The following is an 18339-nucleotide window of genomic DNA, read 5'->3' on the forward strand; positions in this document are numbered from 1 at the left end:
CAGTAGGATAGTTTCCTCTTGTGCCCTTAATAATGTCTCTGAAAAATTGCCAACTGTCTTCAATTCTTTTTCCCCTTAGACTTGCTTCCCATAGGATCTTACCTACCAAACTCCTTGAGTTTGCTAAAGTCCGCCTTCTTGAAATCCATTGTCTTTATTTTGCTGTTCTCCCTCCTACCATTCCTTAAAATCATGAACTCTACCATTTCATGATCACTTTCACCCAAAAAGTGGGTGCCTTCCACTTTCAAAATCTCAACCAGTTCCTCCCTATTTGTCAAAATCAAATCTAGAACAGCCTGTCCCATAGTAGCTTTCTCCACCTTTTGAAATAAAAAACTGTCTCCAATACATTCTAAGAACTTGTTGGATTTGTTGTGCCCTGCTGTGTTGTTTTCCCAACAGATGTCTGGGTAGTTGAAGTCCCCCATTACCACCAAGTCCTGTGCTTTGGATGATTTTTGTTAGTTACTTTTAAAAAAAAGCCTCAACCTCCTCTTCTTCCTGGTTAGGTGGTCTGTAGTAGACACCTACCATGACATGACCCTTGTTTTTTATCCCTTTTATCTTTGCCCAGAGTCTTTCAACAAAGGCTGTCTCCTATTTCCATCTGAACCTCCATCCAAGTGTATACATTTTTAATATATAAGACAACGCCACCTTTTTTCCCCTGCCTGTCCTTCCTGAGCAAGCGATACCCTTCTATAGCAATATTCCAGTCATGCATATTATCCCACCAAGTTTCTGTGATGCCAACTATGTCATTGTTGTGTTTATTTACTAGCATTTCGAGTTCTTCCTGCTTATTCCCCGTACTTCTTGCATTAGTATAAATCTGTCACAAATGTCTGTCTGTTTCCCATCTATATAACTTGCATCATAGCTATGTTGTGAAAATAAATTAATGTTTGTGACACATTCAGATGCTACAGTGAGCACCGTAGAAAAGTCCATAAAGAAATTAGTAATCCTGTATCCAGAGAAGGGTTTGATCAGTGTGAAGTAAATAAGGCCACACATTGAATGATTAGCATAAAACAAAATATTGAATAGCCGCTTATTCAGTGAGCACTGTTCATTTTGTGCAGTGAACGAGGCAGCGTGCTGTGGAAAAAATAGTAATGATCATGTAATTAGTGTATCCTAATGCAAGCACATGAGAACTTAATTAAGGCTTCACAGGTAACTTTACTTCTGGCATTTGCAAACTTTTGGATGCCTTTTTTTACCACCTAGAACCTAGATAACAGTATTAATGTATTTTTTTGTATGTAGTAATATGTGTTTTTATGTATCTCTTATATGCATACCTAAGCTAAAGTCCATTATTAATTTGATTGTGTTTTTATCAATTCTGCCCTGACAGTAAAGTTATTCTCTTTTCGTGTACCTCTTTTCATTCCCCTTTTATTTCTGTTTGTGTGCTTAGCTCTCTCCCCTTATACGACGCATTTCTTAGTCGGTACCCATTTCTTTCACCCTTTCCACTTGGACAATAGGAAGGGCCTTCTGCAACCTCCTCCTATTTTATATTCTTCCTCACTTCCTTTCCTAAGATTTTCTACTTGGTGAAAGCTTTCAGGAGCCAATGAATACTCTTTCAGTGACTATTAAAGAGCAATATATAAGCCTGTCCATCTCTTGGAATATCTTCAGTGACCTTTGACCTGGTGCCTACCAAAGCTCCAGATTCCCGTTCTTGGAACAAGAGACTAAATGCACTTCCAGACCGAGATACCATCAAACCACTTAATGAAGTTTCTTCCCCTACCGCTTTTGCACTTGTGGTATACTCCTCCCCCACTTTTTAAATTCTTCTTCCTTGTTTATTTCTCTCCTTTCCTTATAGTGCCTTCCCTGGTCCAGGACTGTACGAATGATGATGCTTCTGGCAACAATGCTTGACCAGCATAGTGACTCATGCTTCTGGTTGCTTTTCTTTAGCATTTTTGTAGAGTAATACTAAGTGGAAACAGAAGGGCACACACATTCCCTTCTAACTGCTTGGAGAATCAAGGCTACAAACGGATGGATTTATCTTTCCTCTCTGCTCCTCTATTCAAAGTGCCTTTAGCAGTGCAGAAGCTTGCCTTCTGCAAGTCCAGTAGAATGAAACTGTCTGGGATCACGTCACTGCCACCTCCCAGTGGTGTTGAGGTGAAAGCAGTAACATTAAAGGCATAATTTTCATATGGAAGAATTTCTAAGAGGAACATAAAATTCCCTTGTTCCTGTGCTGCATAAAACACCTCCACTTAGTAATTTGTCATATAACATATCAAATGTCTGCATTCTTCTTCAGTTGTTTAGTGTGGTGCGCAAAAATTTCTATGAATGATGTCAAGAGTGCTTGAAAATAGACTAGAAATTACCTGAAATATTCTGTGCAACTTGTTTTCTTTAGGCACTATCCTATTCCTATTCCACAAGAATACTTGCTAACCCAAAGTGACTTTGAGTACAGTGTACCTATGTGTAGTTGAAGGAAAAGGGAAAAAGTAGATTTATTCAAGCCTGGATTCTGCCATGTGGACTATAACATGATACAGGTATTTTCTTTTCACAGTTTAAAGGATTTGATCCCAACGAACTGTGTGTAGCTACATTACTCTTTGAGGGTGACAGAGAGAAGGTTCTTCAGCATGAAAAGCAGGTTTATGATATCGCTGCCAAATTTGGGTATGATTTTCAAGGAATTTTATTTCTGATATGGAGTGTCTGTGTTAAATTTCCCAGTTAAAATTAGGCTACTGCATTTTTAAGACAAAAACAAAATGGAAATTTTTATGTATTGTGTCCTTAAACCTTTTTATAACGTTAAAATGAAAATCTGTATAATTAAATATACAATGTTCCTTTTTATAAATATAACTTTACAGTTAATAGCAATTTAATTTTCTGATTATCATTTTAATGTGAGAAACTGCAATTAGATATAGTTTATTACAGTATCTGACTAAATATAGAATCTAAAATTTTGTTAAAGCTTTCTTTCATGCTAATCATAGTGTTCAGACTTGTAGACCTGGAAGCTGACTGTTATTTTGTGACACTAGACTAATGTCCTTCCTAAAGCACAGAGGAGGGAGGCAAAATTGTAAGGTTAATATTTGGCAATATTGACTAGAGCATATAAAAAAGGAAGCTTGTTTTAAGGGGAAATTGTGTTTAATCAAAGGAATTTGATGAATTAGCTGCATCCCACCCCTTGTCACTGATTGTGTTGTGCTGTTACAAAGGGACAGAAAACATTTCACTTCAGTAACAGGCTGAGTAATGATAGGGTGGTTTCTGCCCATCTGGCTTGATTGATTACAAGACTGATTGATGAAAATCATGGTGAAAATCTCATTTGTCAGAACTGCATTTTTATTTCCTTTTTAAACAAACTCTTTGTTATTTACTCTGCTTACTAATAGTTTTAATTCTACTTCTCAGTTGCACTTTTCATACCTTTTGAATAAAGCTGTCAGTACTATACTTTATAAATTCATATTACATTTTTCTGTGCTTCTAGACCACTTTTTGGAACTCACACTATAAACCAAATTTTCCCTAGGTGATTCGGAAAGCATGTTTAACATAAACAATTTGGTATCCTGGTCACTCTTGAATATATAAAATTCCCTTGATTTTTTTTTTTTTGAGTGCACTTTATTAGCTTTTTTCTATTACGTATAAAAATACACGAGAACATAAGGTTGCAAAGACAAGCACTCAGAAGTTAGCAAATGCCAGAATTAAAGCTGCTAGTGCAACTGTAAATCATCCCCCTGTGTGTATATATTATAACTTTTTAATTACATGATCACATACTACTTTTTCCACAGGACCCCTGTTTCAGTCAGTGCACTGAAAACAGGATCTTATAAATGGAAAGTGTTAGGCAACGTTATCTATAGGTGGAGCTCCCAGTTCTGCATATAGTAATGAAAGTGAGGCTTTAATTTTGATCAGCTTAAGCTTCTAGCTCCATTTTTATTTGTAAATTACTTTCATTTTTACCCCTCTTCACTGGGGGTTTCTTTTCTAGACCACAGTCCTGAGGACTCATGCCCTTTGTTGCAGCCATAAGATTCAAGCCAACGAAAAATAGGACACCTCTTCAGCACTGTTCCTATATTGGTGGGTTTGTGTTGCTGCTGAGCAACACAAGTCTCCCCATCTCTTGCCTTCTCTCTGGCCCCAATGTCTTTGCTCACTCATACCCAAAGCACCTTTGCGACTTAATAGTCTACTATTATAGCCATTCCAGTTTTGCTCACCTGGTGAGTACAAGAGTATGTAAATACAACCTATACCTTAGTTATGAATTCAAGGAGCCACTATTAAGATATCTGTGCAATGGTGTAATTTCATATATTTGAACACATCTGTATTACGCTGAGATGTCTTGCACATACTACTTATTTTCTCAGAACTTTGTGGAAGAGCTAAGATGGAGTTCTCATAATTTTGGATCATGTCACATCACATAAAAATATATGTGCTGAAATATGTGTTTAAATAATACTCCTTAGAAGTTTACTTTCATTTTTAAAATGGAAATAGAACTCTGGGAAGAGAGTCAATTAGTTCAGAATTAGGAAATATTTAGATCATTTAAAAAAAAAAAACCATTAAGACCAGTGATTAATCAGTCCACATCTTTTCAGTTATTTTTCCATAGTAGTAATTTGCTGGTAGAGATTATTTGTAAAAAGACTCAAAAAATGAACAAAGTAGGGCTGTCGATTAACTCATGCGATTCATTTTTTTTAATCGCAATCAATTTTTTTGAATTAATCGTGATTAATAGCACTGTTAAACAATAGAATAGTAATTGAAATTTAGTAAATATTTTTGGATGTTTTTCTAATTTTCAAATATATTGATTTCTATTACAACACAGAATACAAAGTGTACAGTGCTCACTTTATATTATTTTTTATTACAAATATTTGCACTGTAAAAATGACAAAAGAAATAGTATTTTTCAGTTCACCTCATACAAATACTGTAGTGCAATCTCTTTATCGTGAAAGTGTAACTTACAAATGTAGATGGTTTTTTGTTTTGTTACATAACTGCACTCAAAAACAAAGCAATGTAAAACTTTAGAGCCTACAAGTCCACTCAGTCCTACTTCTTGGTCAGCCAATCGCGAAGACAAACAAGTTTGTTTACATTTACGGGAAATACTGCTGCCTGCTTCTTATTTACAGCATCACCTGAAAGTGAGAAAAGGCATTCCCATGACACTTTTGTAGCTGGCGTTGCAAAATATTTATGTGCCAGATATGCTAAACATTCATATGCCCCTTCATGCTTCGGCCACCGTTCCAGAGGACATGCTTCCATGCTGCTGATGCTAGTTAAAAAAAAATGTGTTAATTTAAATTTGTGACTGAACTCCTTGTGGGAGAATTGCATACGTTTCGTGCTCTGTTTTACCCGCATTCTGCCATATAGTTCATGTTATAGCAGTCTCGGATGAGGACCCTGCACATGTTTGTTTTAAGAACACTTTCACAGAAAATTTGACAAAACGCAAAGAAGGTAGCATGTGAGATTTCTAAAAATAGCTGTGACAGGTTGGATCACAGAAACCCCCTAGGGACTGCCACCTGATGTGCTGGGACTACCTCTGAGCCCGTTTTCCCTGCCAGCTTGGGACTTCAGAACCTTGCCAACACAGATCCAAGTCTGAACCACATCCCCCCACAAGCTGCAGGCTTAAGCTGTTTTCAGTTAAGAAGTGCTGCTGACTCCAGCACTCAGATACCCAGCTCCCAATGGGGTCCCAAACCCCAAATAAATCCGTTTTACCCTGTATAAAGCTTATACAGGGTAAACGCATAAATTGTTCGCCCTCCATAACACTGATAGAGAGAGATGCACAGCTGTTTGTGTCCCTCCCCACCCCCCCGGGCATTAATACATACTCTGGGTTAATTAATAAGTAAAAAGTGATTTTATTAAGTACAAAAAGTAGGATTTAAGTGGTTCCAAGTAATAACAGACAGAATAAAGTAAATTACCAAGAAAATAAAACAAAAACACGCAAGTCTAAGCCTAATACAGTAAAAACTAAATGCCGGTAAATCTCACCCTCAGAGATGTTCCAATAAGCCTCTTTTACAGACTAGACTTCCTCCTAGTCTGGGTCCAGCAATCGCTCACACTCTGTAGTTATTGTCCCTTGTTCCAGTTTCTTTCAGGTATCTCCTTGGGATGGAGAGGCTATCTTTTGTGCCAGCTGAAGACCAAAATGGAGGGGCTTCCAGGGGCTTAAATAGACTTTCTCTTTTGTGGGTGGAAACCCCTTCTCCTCTCCTATGTAAAATCCTCTCCACATGATGGAGTTTTGCAGACACATGGGCAAGGCACATGTCCATGCATGACTCCGTTTTTTACAGGCTAACGTCCCATTCCCAGGAAAGCTCAGATGTGGATTGGCGTCTCTCAGAGTTCATTGTCAGTTTAAGTGTTTCTTGATTGGGCATTTACTGAGAATAGTCTTCTCAGGAAGCTGACCAAATGCTTCACTGAGGCTACTTAAAATCAAACAAGTACATAGCCAATATTCGTAACTTCAAATACAAAAATGATACATGCATACAAATAGGATGAATATACTCAGTAGATCATAACCTTTGCAGAGATATGTTACATGGCATATCTAGCATAAAACATATTCCAGTTATGTCATATTTACACTCATAAGCATATTTCTATAAAGCATTATGGGGTGCATCGTCACGATAGCTACAGCACTCAACACAAGATTTAAGAATCTGAAGCTTCGTCCAAAATCTGAGAGGGACGAGGTGTGGAGCATGCTTTCAGAAGTCTTAAAAGAGCAACACTCCAATGCAGAAATTACAGAACCTGAACCACCAAAAAAGGAAATCAACCTTCTGCTGGTGGCATGTGACTCAGATGATGAAAATGAACATGTCGGTCCATTCTGCTTTGGATCATTAGCGAGCAGAACCTGTCATCAGCATGGATGCATGCCCTTTGGAATGGGAGTTGAAGCATGAAGGGACATATGAATCTTTAGCGCATCTAGCATGTAAATACCTTGCGACACCGGCTACAACAGTGCCATGTGAATGCCTGTTCTCACTTTCAGGTGACATTGTAAACAAGAAGCAGGCAGCATTATCTCCTGCAAATTGTAACCAAACTTGCTTGTCTGAGCGATTGACTGAAGTAGGACTGAGTAGATTTGTAAGCTCTAAAGTTTTACATTATTTTATTTTTGAATGCAGTTTTTTTTGTACACAATTCTACATTTGTAAGTTCAACTTTCATGATAAAAAGATTACATTACAGTACTTGTATTAGGTGAATTGAAAAATACAATTTTTGCTTTTTACAGTGCAAATATTTGTAATAAAAATAAATATAAAGTGAGCACTGTACATTTTGTATTCTGTTATAATTTAAATCAATATATTTGAAAATGTAGAAAATATCCAAAAATATTTAAATAATGATATTCTATTATTTAGCAGTGCAATTAATCACGATTAATTTTTTTAACCACTTGACAGCCTTAGAACAAACATGATCTGATTCAAGAATGTTATAATAATAATTTATTAACACCAAACACTGTTTGTGTTTATCCAAACACACACAGATATGGTATTTTCTTGAGAGGAAATCTTCAGTCTAAAACTAGAACCTGAAAAACCTCAAACATTGCCAAGTTTTATTCTGAATCTCAGGTTTGACATGTCAAAAGGTTCCCATAAACCTGTTGCCGAATCTTTGTTTTCTTGATACCAGAGAGAAGTTTTCCTGAAACTAGCAAGTTTAATTAGTATTGTTTTGTTACGCTTAAGCTATTTAGCTACAAAAGCACGAAGAGTCAGCAGTTTTGTAATGGTCAAACCCAGTAGTTTTTAGCTGATCAGAATTTGAGCTTTTTTGGCTCATACAAAACTGAAACTAGGGAGTTATGCAACAATTTGAACTAAATCTGCTGGAAAGGTTGATCATGAAATACTGATTGATCTAGCAGAGCTGAGAAGTATTATGTAAAAAACCCTAGAACTATGACAACTTAAAATTTCAATATTAGCAGAGAAGAGATCAGTTAAATCTTGTCAGTTTTTTGTCTAGGAAAAAAACCCCCAGGAATTAAGTCCCATTCACATCTAAGGAAGCAAAAGTATGTAGCCTCATGAGAAACAGTTTTGACTAGATTGAGGACATTTGTGTTTATCAGTTTATTTGTATTTGAATTCTGCTACTGCAAGGAGGCTCAGCTGGGATTGCAGTGATGGTAATGAGACAGGTTTTGCTGTAAATGCTGTTTGATTCAAGCACCTGATGCTTGAAAATGTTCACCTTTTTACATTGAGGGTTTAAAATATAAATCTCATTTTCGCTTCATAGTCTGTTCAGCAATGTGCCAATCAAGTCATTAATCTCTTAAAGAAATATTAATGTTAAGCTACTAACATTTGTTTTGATCACATCTGATCGCTTAGAGACTCACTTTCCTAACTTTACTAAATCTCCAAGTGAACAACAAATAGGCAGAGATCTTTATTTTAAGGGCTTGGCTACATTCGAAACTCCAAAGCGCTGCCGCGGGAGCGCTTTGAAGTGCGAGTGTGGTCGCGGCGCCAGCGCTGGGAGAGAGCGCTCTCAGCGCTGCAGGTACTCCACCTCCCCGAGGGGATTAGCTTACAGCGCTGGGAGTAACTTGCTGCGCTCAGAGGGGTGTTTTTTCACAGCCCTGAGCGAGAAAGTTGCAGCACTGTAAAGCACCAGTGTAGCCAAGGCCTAACTGATGCTGTTTAGAGAGAGTGTTTGCTTTTTTACTTTACACTGGTGAGCTTTTTACTACATGGCTGCAGAAAGTATATACTGAAGTATAAATCTTGCTTATGGAAAATAACTTAAAATTAATAGAAAAGCAAAGTTCACCTGTCCCAAACTCTTACCTTATATTCCTATTTGTATGGAATGCCTTTTGTGTATTGAGAAAAGAGCAAGGCGAATGTTCAGGAAGACATCCCATTGACTGTAGGGGAGAGGCAAAACCAAATTTAGTAGTTTAATCTAATCAAACATATGGAGAGTAGGCTAAAGTTTTACTAGCTGTTCTGAGATTTTCTGGCTGCATTCCTGTAGTTTTGAGGGAAATGTTTTCTGAACTCTTATTTTCAATGTGAATGATTTAGAGGGTGTTTTTTGTCTAGGAACTGTGTGGAATCTACTAAGAAAAGTTGAACTTCATTTAATTTTTACCTCTTTTTATGGCAATCCTCTTAACTTTGGAACTACAGTTAACTTTTATATTCTCTTGACACGTGGATTCTATCAAAGAACAATTAAAAACAAACAAAAACTTCTACTTATCTATAAAGTCCATGGAATCATGAAGATTTAAGCTGTTTAGTCTCCATCTCAGTATTATGACTTGTTTCGTTCTCGGTTTTCTTGTTCAGTTCTTAAAGCTGGTGGTTGTAGCACAGATACAGAAAAGAAGTTGGGGTTAATAAACCTCTGGTGAGAAAATATTGAAAAGGAATCAGGAACATCTTACACTTAGGCCCATATTTTCAAAAGTAACTTGTGGGGCAGGAACAGTTTTGGGTTTTTTTTTGTTCTGTTTGTGCAGAGCTAACACAATGAGGTCCTACTCCTAGGCACTATGGTAATACAAATAATATGGGGTGCTTCCATTTTTGTGTGCTCACCTTGAGACAACATAAAGGAGCTTGATTTTCAGAGGGCAGAGGCTCAGTTTTTACTAAAAATTAGGTACGTTTAAGTTAATGATAAAAAGAGAAGGCAGCCATTTTTCAAGAAGGCAGTCCTTACTGGAATTCTTTGTAGAAGATTGTTGTTCATAATTCCCTGTTGGAGAAGAAACTTTTAGTTATGAAGAATGGCAAAACCATTAATCCTAAATATTTATTTTCCAAATCTATCCATTGCACCAGATCTATTCAAGAGGGAGACCAGGAAGGAAGGGGAGGACAGGAGCAAACTCAGGAAACTTGGAGTTTGGATGTAGGTTAGTGAGGAGGAAACTGTGTATGCAGCGGGGAAACAGGAGCTGGTAGAAACTGACTTTTATGCTGCTCCAGACTGAAGTAAACCTAGCAGAGCATACTGATTAATCTGGCCCTAAAAGATTTCAAAGCTGATATTACATGTGTTCAGATAATTATAAATACCACATTGTAACATTCTCTTCATTTTTTAACTGCTCATGTATGTAGTTTTTAATCTTAAAAAAAAAAAAATCCTCGATATAAAATTATATTAAATTGAAGGTAAGGTAATGGTGTAATTATTCAAAAAAAACAAAAAACGCAAGCATTATAAATGAGGACAAGGTAGTCATACAGAGTGTTCTGGATTGCTTAGGTAAGCTAGGTTCAGTCAAACAAAATGTATTTTAAAATAACCAAATTTGAAGTCTTGCATCTAGGAACAAAGAAGGAAGGCCTTGCTTACAAAATTGGGTAATGCATCCTGGATGGCAGTGATTCTGAAAAGGATTTAGGAGTTGTAATGGACAAGAGCTCCCAGAGCAATGCTATGGCTAAAAGGGCTAATTAAATAATTGGATGTATAAACAGGGGAGTAGGAAGGTGGTTTTTACCTTTGTATATTGCATTGATGATACATACACTAGAATGCTGTGTCCAGTTCTGGTGCCCACATTTTTAAAAGGATGTTGAAATATTGGCATGAATGCAGAAAAGAACCACAAAAACTGTTTGAAGGTTGGAGAAAATGCCTTACAGTGAGAAATTTAGAGGTCCGTCTGTTAATCTTGTCAGCTAGAAGATTGAGAGATTATTTGATTACAATGTATAATTAATTTTGTGGTGAGAACATACTAGGTGCCCAATGGCTCTTTAGTCTAGCAGAGAAAGGCATAACCAGAATTAATGGCTGGAAGCTAAAGCCAGACAAATTGCAATTTGAAATAAGACACAGATTTTTAATGGTGAGGGTGAATGACACTTGGAACAAACAACCAAATGCAGTGGTGGATTCTCCATCTCATGATATCTTCAAATCAAGACTAGAAGCCTTTCTGGATTATACACTTCAGTCAAACACAATTTAGACTAGATGATGTAATGGTTCCTTCTGCCCTTAAAATCTATGAAAATGCAGGAGATCGAGAGTTTAAGCTTAATTTAAAAGACAAACATGTTAAGGTGTGGAAATGCACAATGAAGGAATCCAACAACTTTAGTGCTGCCTTGTAGTGACATGAAGAGAGGAAAAAATGAAAAAAACTATTGTCTTTTAAAATCTGCTTAATATAGTCTATTGTACACACTAATCATAATTATGTTTTATTACATGGTATTGTTATGAGACAGAGTTCTGGTGTCCTAACTGTGAACTTCCCTATATGTTTGCGTTTCTTTTGTTTAATCTTAACTCTGAATTCCTGGGGTTTTAATACCTGACTTTGGGATAATTACACAATCTCTGTAATACATGTTACCCTGAATTAATCAGCTCTTTCAACCTTAATTCCAGGTTGAAACCTCCTTATTTGGAAGTCATGACAATTGCATGAGTAGTACTAATAACTTGTATTATAGTGGCAGCCAGAGGCCCCAATGATGGTTTGGGCCCCATTGTTCTAGACCCTGTACAAACACATAGTAAGGATACATACCTTTTGATAGTCTTAAGTTTACGAATATAATTTTTAATATTAAACTTTTTAGACTATCATCTTGATTACCCAAATTCTGTATCCAACTTAAAATAAGACAAAATTATTGGAAATTTCAGGTTTTACAAATAAAATAGATTTAAAAGTGTATAGTAGACACATTTTTAACACTAGCAAGTTTACCTACAATTTTTACAAGTAATGTCTCTGGCTAGCATCACTGAGAAATACTCCCCCCCCTCCACCCCCACCCGGGTTGTTAATTTTGTACGGAACAACCCCATGTATAGCAAGTTTCACTATTTACCCAGTCTGTATTATCAGTTCCCCTTTTTCATGTGGGCCTTCTAACAACCAGGGAGATAAAACATTGTTTTTAAAAAATAGGAGGATTTCTGCTAGGTGTGGTGACTTGAAACAAATTTTAACTCAGGTTTAAATTGGAAACATTTCAAGTTGAAGTTCTCTCTGATCTATTTGCATATACATTTCTTGACCCAAAGTATTTTATTATTTTTATTGGAAAGCTGTGAAAAACAGTTCACTTGAGATCCATGTTAATAATTAACTGTCATCAATTGCAGTGGTCTGGCAGCTGGAGAAGATAATGGACAGAGAGGTTACATGCTGACATTTGTCATCGCTTACCTTCGGGTAGGTCACTCTTATTCTCTGCTGCTCTGGTGTGGCTATTTCCTTACCCAACAAATCATATAGAAAGCATAAAGATTTTTTTTCAAATTCTTTATGCAAACTTTCTTTAGACTTGAAAAGATTATCAAAACTCTCTCTAGAGGGCTATGCCTTTTTTACATGTACATAAATTTAGAGAGAAGTTGGGTGAGGTAATATCTTTTATTGGACAAGCTTCTGTTGATGAGAGAGACAAGCTTTCGAGCATATACAGAGCTCTTCAGCTTCTGTGAAACTAATTCAGTGTGTCACTGCTAAATAAGGTAAAAATCCATGATTTTTTAGTGTCTGGCAAAGTTTTGCTAAACACATGCCTATCACAACATGTAGTGGACCTCATCCAGTGCACTAAATGCCCCAATAGCAACTATTGTGGGATGAAACCAGACAATCACTGCGCGCTCAAATGAATTCACACAGGAACATAAGACAAAAACATCAGATCACCTGTGGGTGAACACTTTTCACAAAGCAATCACTCCATATCTGACCTCTCAGACCCCTTCCTCAAAGGAAACCTGAACACTTTTAAAAGATGCGCCTGTGAGTTTAAATTCATTACACTTTGGTAGACATTAAAAATCATGGACCGAATAGAGACATTGGATTTATGGCTTATTACAACAATCTGTAACCCACTAACAACCCCCCCACAAAGTTGGTTCCCTGTCCCCCCCTTCCTTTCCTCCCTATGACTGTAGGTGTGTTCATGGGAAACTTCACCCTAAATGGTCCCTTGAAATGTGCTAACTACTTAAAATGTGTTCCACCTTGTATTTAGCAATGACTAGGGTCCTACCAAATTCACGGTCCATTTTGGCCAATTTAACAGTCATAGGATTTTTAAAGTTGTAAATTTCATTATTTCAGCTATTTAAATCTGAAATGTCAGTGTTGTCATTGTAGGGGTCCTAACCCAAAAAAAGGTGTTGAGGGGGTTGTGGTACTGCTACCGTTACTTCTGCGCTGCTGCTGGCGGCAGCTTTGCCTTCAGAGCTTGGCAGCTGGAGAGCAGCAGCTGCTGGCTGGGAGCCCAGCTCTGAAGGCAGAGCCACCGCCAGCAGCAGCACAGAAGTAAGGATGGCATGGTATGGTATTGCCACCCTTACTGCTGCGCTGCTTGCCTGCAGAGCTGGGCCCTCAGTCAGCAGCCACCACTCTCCGGCCACTCAGCTCTGAAGGCAGCAGCACAAAAGTAAGGGTGGCAATACTGTGACGACACCCCCCCCCCCCCGTTTCCCCCGCAACTCCCTTTTGGGTCAGGACCCCCAATTTGAGAAACGCTGGTTTCCCCTGTGAAATCTGTATAGTATAGGTAAAAGCACACAAAAGACCAGATTTCACGCAGGGAGACCAGATTTCATGGTCCATGACATGTTTTTCATGGCAATGAATTTGGTAGCGCCCTTGCAATGATGCTTTGAGTTAGTTTCCAAGACTTGAGGAAGAGTCATGTGTAAGCTCGAAAGCTTGTCTCTCACCAACAGAAGTTGGTCCAATAAAAGATATTACCTCACCCACCTTCTCTCTCTTTCTAATATTCTGGGACCAGCACATCTACAACAATACTGCATGTACATAAAATTGGCATTTATTTGTGGTTTTCACTTTTAAAACACTGTACAAACATTAATTTGCACCCCCTTTTATGAAATTTTTTTTCCCAGACAGATAAAGAAATTGAATTGTAAATCTCAATGGACTGATCTTTAGAGGTGCTAAGCATCCAGGTGTCCCACTGACCTTTTGGGAGATGCAGATGCTGTTTACCTCTGAAAATCAGGCCATAAGTGACTTTCCCCAGGTCACAAACGGAGTAAGTGACAAAAGTAGGATTAGCACCCAGGAGTTCCTGGCTCCCATCTACAAACTCAGTACTCAATGCTGTTTTTAATTATAGGACTTAAGGGTGTTTAAAAGGCAATTCTTCAGCAAGGAAGGAACACTTTGTGGTTAAGTCTTTGGATTGGGACTCAAGAGACTATGTTCACTTTCAAGCTTCTGACTTTTTGTATGACTTTGGGCAAGTTACTTAATTTCTCTGTGCTTCGGTTCTCCATCTATAAAATGGGGATAAATACATCCTTTCCTAGTACCCTTTGTCTTGTCTATTTAAATAGTAAGCTCTTAGGGGCAGGGACTGTTTGTATGGTGCCTAGCACAATGGGGCCCTAATCTTTGTTCGAGCCTCAGGGTGCTACCGTAATACTAACCAGTCAGCAATAATTGTTTGATGTATATGCACACCAGTAGTTTGGCAGACCTTTCCACCATAGATATGCACTTTTTTCTTTGCATTTCTCAATGAGTCATCTGCATCCTGGAGGATCTATCCCATTACCTCCACTGTAAACTACTTGACTTCAAGATCCCATGTTATAGCCAGCATTCTTGCAGCTGGAACGACAGGATGGACTTTCTCCATGGCTTATTACTGCCACTCCTCGTTTCTCCAAAGGAGTCACTTAAGCAGTGCATGGAACTCTTCCCAGCAGTTGAGTTCCTATCTTCAATAGAGCTCTGGTCCGGTGAACAAGACCGGGAATCAGTGCAGGGAACTTCTTTATAAGCCACAAGAGAACTCCTTAGACAAGATACACTCCATCTTTGAAGATTAGGATACTTCATAAACCTCTAGTGTTTTCTATTACATTGTCAGTAATTCAATATGATGAGCCAATACCCGGCCTTGGATACACATGTATAGCTGTGCATATGTATGGAGGTATACAGCTAGACAGAATACTAGATATTGTTGGTGTTCAAATACTCAGCCATAGTTCTAGTAGAAATGCCTAAAATACGATTCAGAAATTTAAAAAACTAAGTTTCAAATATGTGTCTCTCAAGTTTTCCATTTAGAATTATTAGCAGTCTCTAAGCCTTCTTCACAAAATGGCTAGTAAATTGCACAAGCATTTTGGTAATAGAGTTTTCCTCTACATTATGATGCCATGGTTTCAAAATTGCAAACATACTTGTGCTGTGTAACACTGTTTCCCATTTGTGATATTGTATCCCATAATCTTTATGGTAGGCTTAAGCCTTCTGCAAACAGGAGCACCTTTATAATGTTGTTATAGGTGTGCATAATATAAAATGTGCGATTTTTATATCAAACAGTTAATATATACTTGCATCAACATGAATTTAGTCCACTTTTACTTTATCAGCATTTTAGTTCATTCTTTCATTTGTCCTTTCTTCTGTTTATAATGTGGTGAATAATGGCACTTAATCAGCCCCCTTCTCACATTTGTTGTCCAGTCAATAACAACTCTTAACCTCCATAGGACAGCTGTTGTGAATATCTTCATGGTGGTACATGTTCTGAAGCTTTTAGAATAGTCACAGTTTGGCTGCTTCTGTCTTCCCCACTTCTTTATCTAGTTGTTCTTGCTTCTAGTCTGTCTTCCTTTTTCAAAGACCTAATTGGAGAATATTTCTCTTGGCTTTCTATATATCTCTTCAGTAATACTTTCAATCTTGATCCCACTTTTCAAATTTAATTATTGAAGTTAATTATTTCTTTTTACTAACTGGCAGGTTGGGAGTTGTCTTATTTGTTTGGTGAGTTATTTTTGTTTTTGTTTTTTGCCTTTTTGGACTTTAAACCACATGTTAAACCATGACTCCTAAGTCTTCCTGACTGTATATCTCCTAGGCATTGCTATCCCTTTTTCTCATCTCCCGTAGTATTTTCTCATTTTTATGGCAATTTCCCTTCTAGGCCCTTCTCTCATAGAGTTGGCCCACTTGATTTCTCTCTAAACTTTTATTGATTTGAGTCTAACAAGGAATACTGTTTCCTTGACAATTGTTGTCCAACTGTTAGTCTGATTCTATGGTAACATCACTTAGCAACAAAGTGAATGTAGTGATAAAGCTAACTTTCTTGTCTTGGGCAAAAAGGGAAGATGGTATTTAATAAAATCATGTTTCTTCCATTGAATCTTGATTCAGATTTATTTTTGTATTCTGTAAGTGAGTGCTCTGTATTGGTTATGTTTTTATACTCTAGTCACATTTTTTCTTTACATCCTGTGGTCTCTTAAAGTCTCAGATGCAGGCTGTTCAAAATTGTACAGTACATCTGATTTGAAGAACCAGTGAACTTATTTTCAGATATCCTAATGGCTTTCAACACACTTAGATTCAAATTCTTTTAAAATTACTCAAGTATTTTACTTGTTTCTCAGTTATTTTGCCATTAGGTTTATTACTGTGAAAAGTTTCTTGTTTGTTTGCAATGATGTTTTATCTCAGAATTCATTGTTTTACTCTCCAAAGAGTACATAAAAGCCTATCTTTTTACTTAGCATATAATTTTGGGGGCTTTTTTTATATTTCAGCTTATGGCAAAATTGTAGTTTGTAAACTGCTTTTTCTTTATGGTGTCATTTTTAGGAAACTAATGCATATATTTGTGTGATAGTTTCACTATCAAAACCAAGAAGTGTGCTTTTGTGAATAGTGGCAGTTTTTGTTTTTGTGATATAATACTTGTTCACTAAGAGACAGGAGCAATGCCCCCAGGTTGTTTAACATAGATTATTAAACATGAATCAGTGGTAACAGTGTTTGGTAGCTACCAGTTAGGGTCAGATTTGTACTATTTGTCTAAAAATGAAAAGCTCGGCATCCCAGTCCCTTTCAGCATTGTTCCTAATATTTAAAACTTAGTTTTGGTCCCAGTATAGATATTCGTTGATTTTTGAGATATGTAAATCTTATAAGTGTAGATTGCCAAATCTGTCTTCTATGTAAAAATTACACAACACAATGATTCTCTGTCTAGCAGCTGCCTAAAGTAAATTGGAATCCTGAAGCTAAAGATGTACATTAGGACACTAATTCACTGGTCCTTTCCTTTCTTTTTGTGCTTTTAATAGGACCTGGGCCTGGATTACTATGTAATAGGAGAATCATTTGAGACTTCTGTTCCCTGGGATAGGTAAAATAATTGTAGTATTCTTTTGTTCAAAACTTCTATTAAAACTTGGTTATCTTGTAATGGATATTTATTCCGTTTGGTTTTGAGAATTTTTTTCTTTGGTTTTAGATATTGATAGGAATTTGAAAGTGTGTATACATAAAATGTAAAGAATAAACAATTATATGTACTTAAGCACGAAGACACTCCAAGCTATGTTAATGTGAGCTTGTGTACTTCTGTGGTCAGAAGTCTAGTCCCTTTTGGTATTGTTGAATTAGAAGTGGCACTGGGCTTGAAAAATTAATGAAACGTTAAAAGTAAAATGTAGAAGCAGAGCCATATTCTATTGCAAACTTCATATACATAACCATTCCATGCAGAATAAATATTTTACAATATGCCTATGTTGCTTGCTTAGGATTGTAACTTTTTTTATTGTGGGTCTGCAAGGTGACAATTCTGGTCTTTAAACTGTTCTTTGAAAAATCAAACATAAGAGACTTTCTTCTTTTGAAGTTCATTCTTAAATCAAAATAGATAACAGATGTATCAAAGTAGACTGTAAAATAGAAAACTGGTAGATGTAATCTTTTGCAGACTTTTGGAAAATTTTGTGTTAAGTATTTTCTGCCTCTGATTAACAAGTAAATTTAGGCTTTTGTGGAAGGAAAGTCCCATTATGGATCTAAAAACCAATCATTAAAAGATAAAGAATGAACATAAATGGACAGTTTTTATGCAGAAAAGTTAATTTCAGGTGCCACAGGAACCAGTAGCAGGGCCATTCTTAAGAGGTTGAGTGAATGAGCTGATAACACTTGATGATTTTACAGTTTAAATTATTAAAACTATGTAGTGTTGTGAAGAATTCCTGAAGGAGTTAAATGTTTCCCAACTTGTTGGGTGAGCTCCCTTCCTGTGGATGTAAGATCTCTTCTGGGGCTGTGGTATGGTACAATACAACAGTACCAGCTGTGCATCTGCCTTTACTGCAGAAGCAATTCTTAGCGGAGGCTGAAGTTGATCAGCAAAGTGGTAGCTTACTCTTTCT

General features: G+C 37.0%; 1 protein-coding gene across 1 annotated transcript in view; it reads left to right on the plus strand.

Moving 5' to 3' along the window:
• Nucleotides 1-18339, plus strand: part of AGPS (alkylglycerone phosphate synthase) — a 114855-nt gene that overhangs the window by 68363 nt on the left and 28153 nt on the right. Inside the window, exons 14-16 of the mRNA XM_026647593.2 lie at nucleotides 2567-2679; nucleotides 12244-12313; nucleotides 17245-17306. Of these exons, the coding sequence (XP_026503378.1) occupies nucleotides 2567-2679; nucleotides 12244-12313; nucleotides 17245-17306 (245 nt within the window). The remainder of the gene's footprint in view (nucleotides 1-2566; nucleotides 2680-12243; nucleotides 12314-17244; nucleotides 17307-18339) is intronic.

Source organism: Terrapene carolina, unplaced genomic scaffold (assembly GCF_002925995.2).
Source record: "Terrapene carolina triunguis isolate 2854851 unplaced genomic scaffold, T_m_triunguis-2.0 Scaffold62, whole genome shotgun sequence".
Taxonomy (NCBI): Eukaryota; Metazoa; Chordata; order Testudines; family Emydidae; genus Terrapene; species Terrapene triunguis.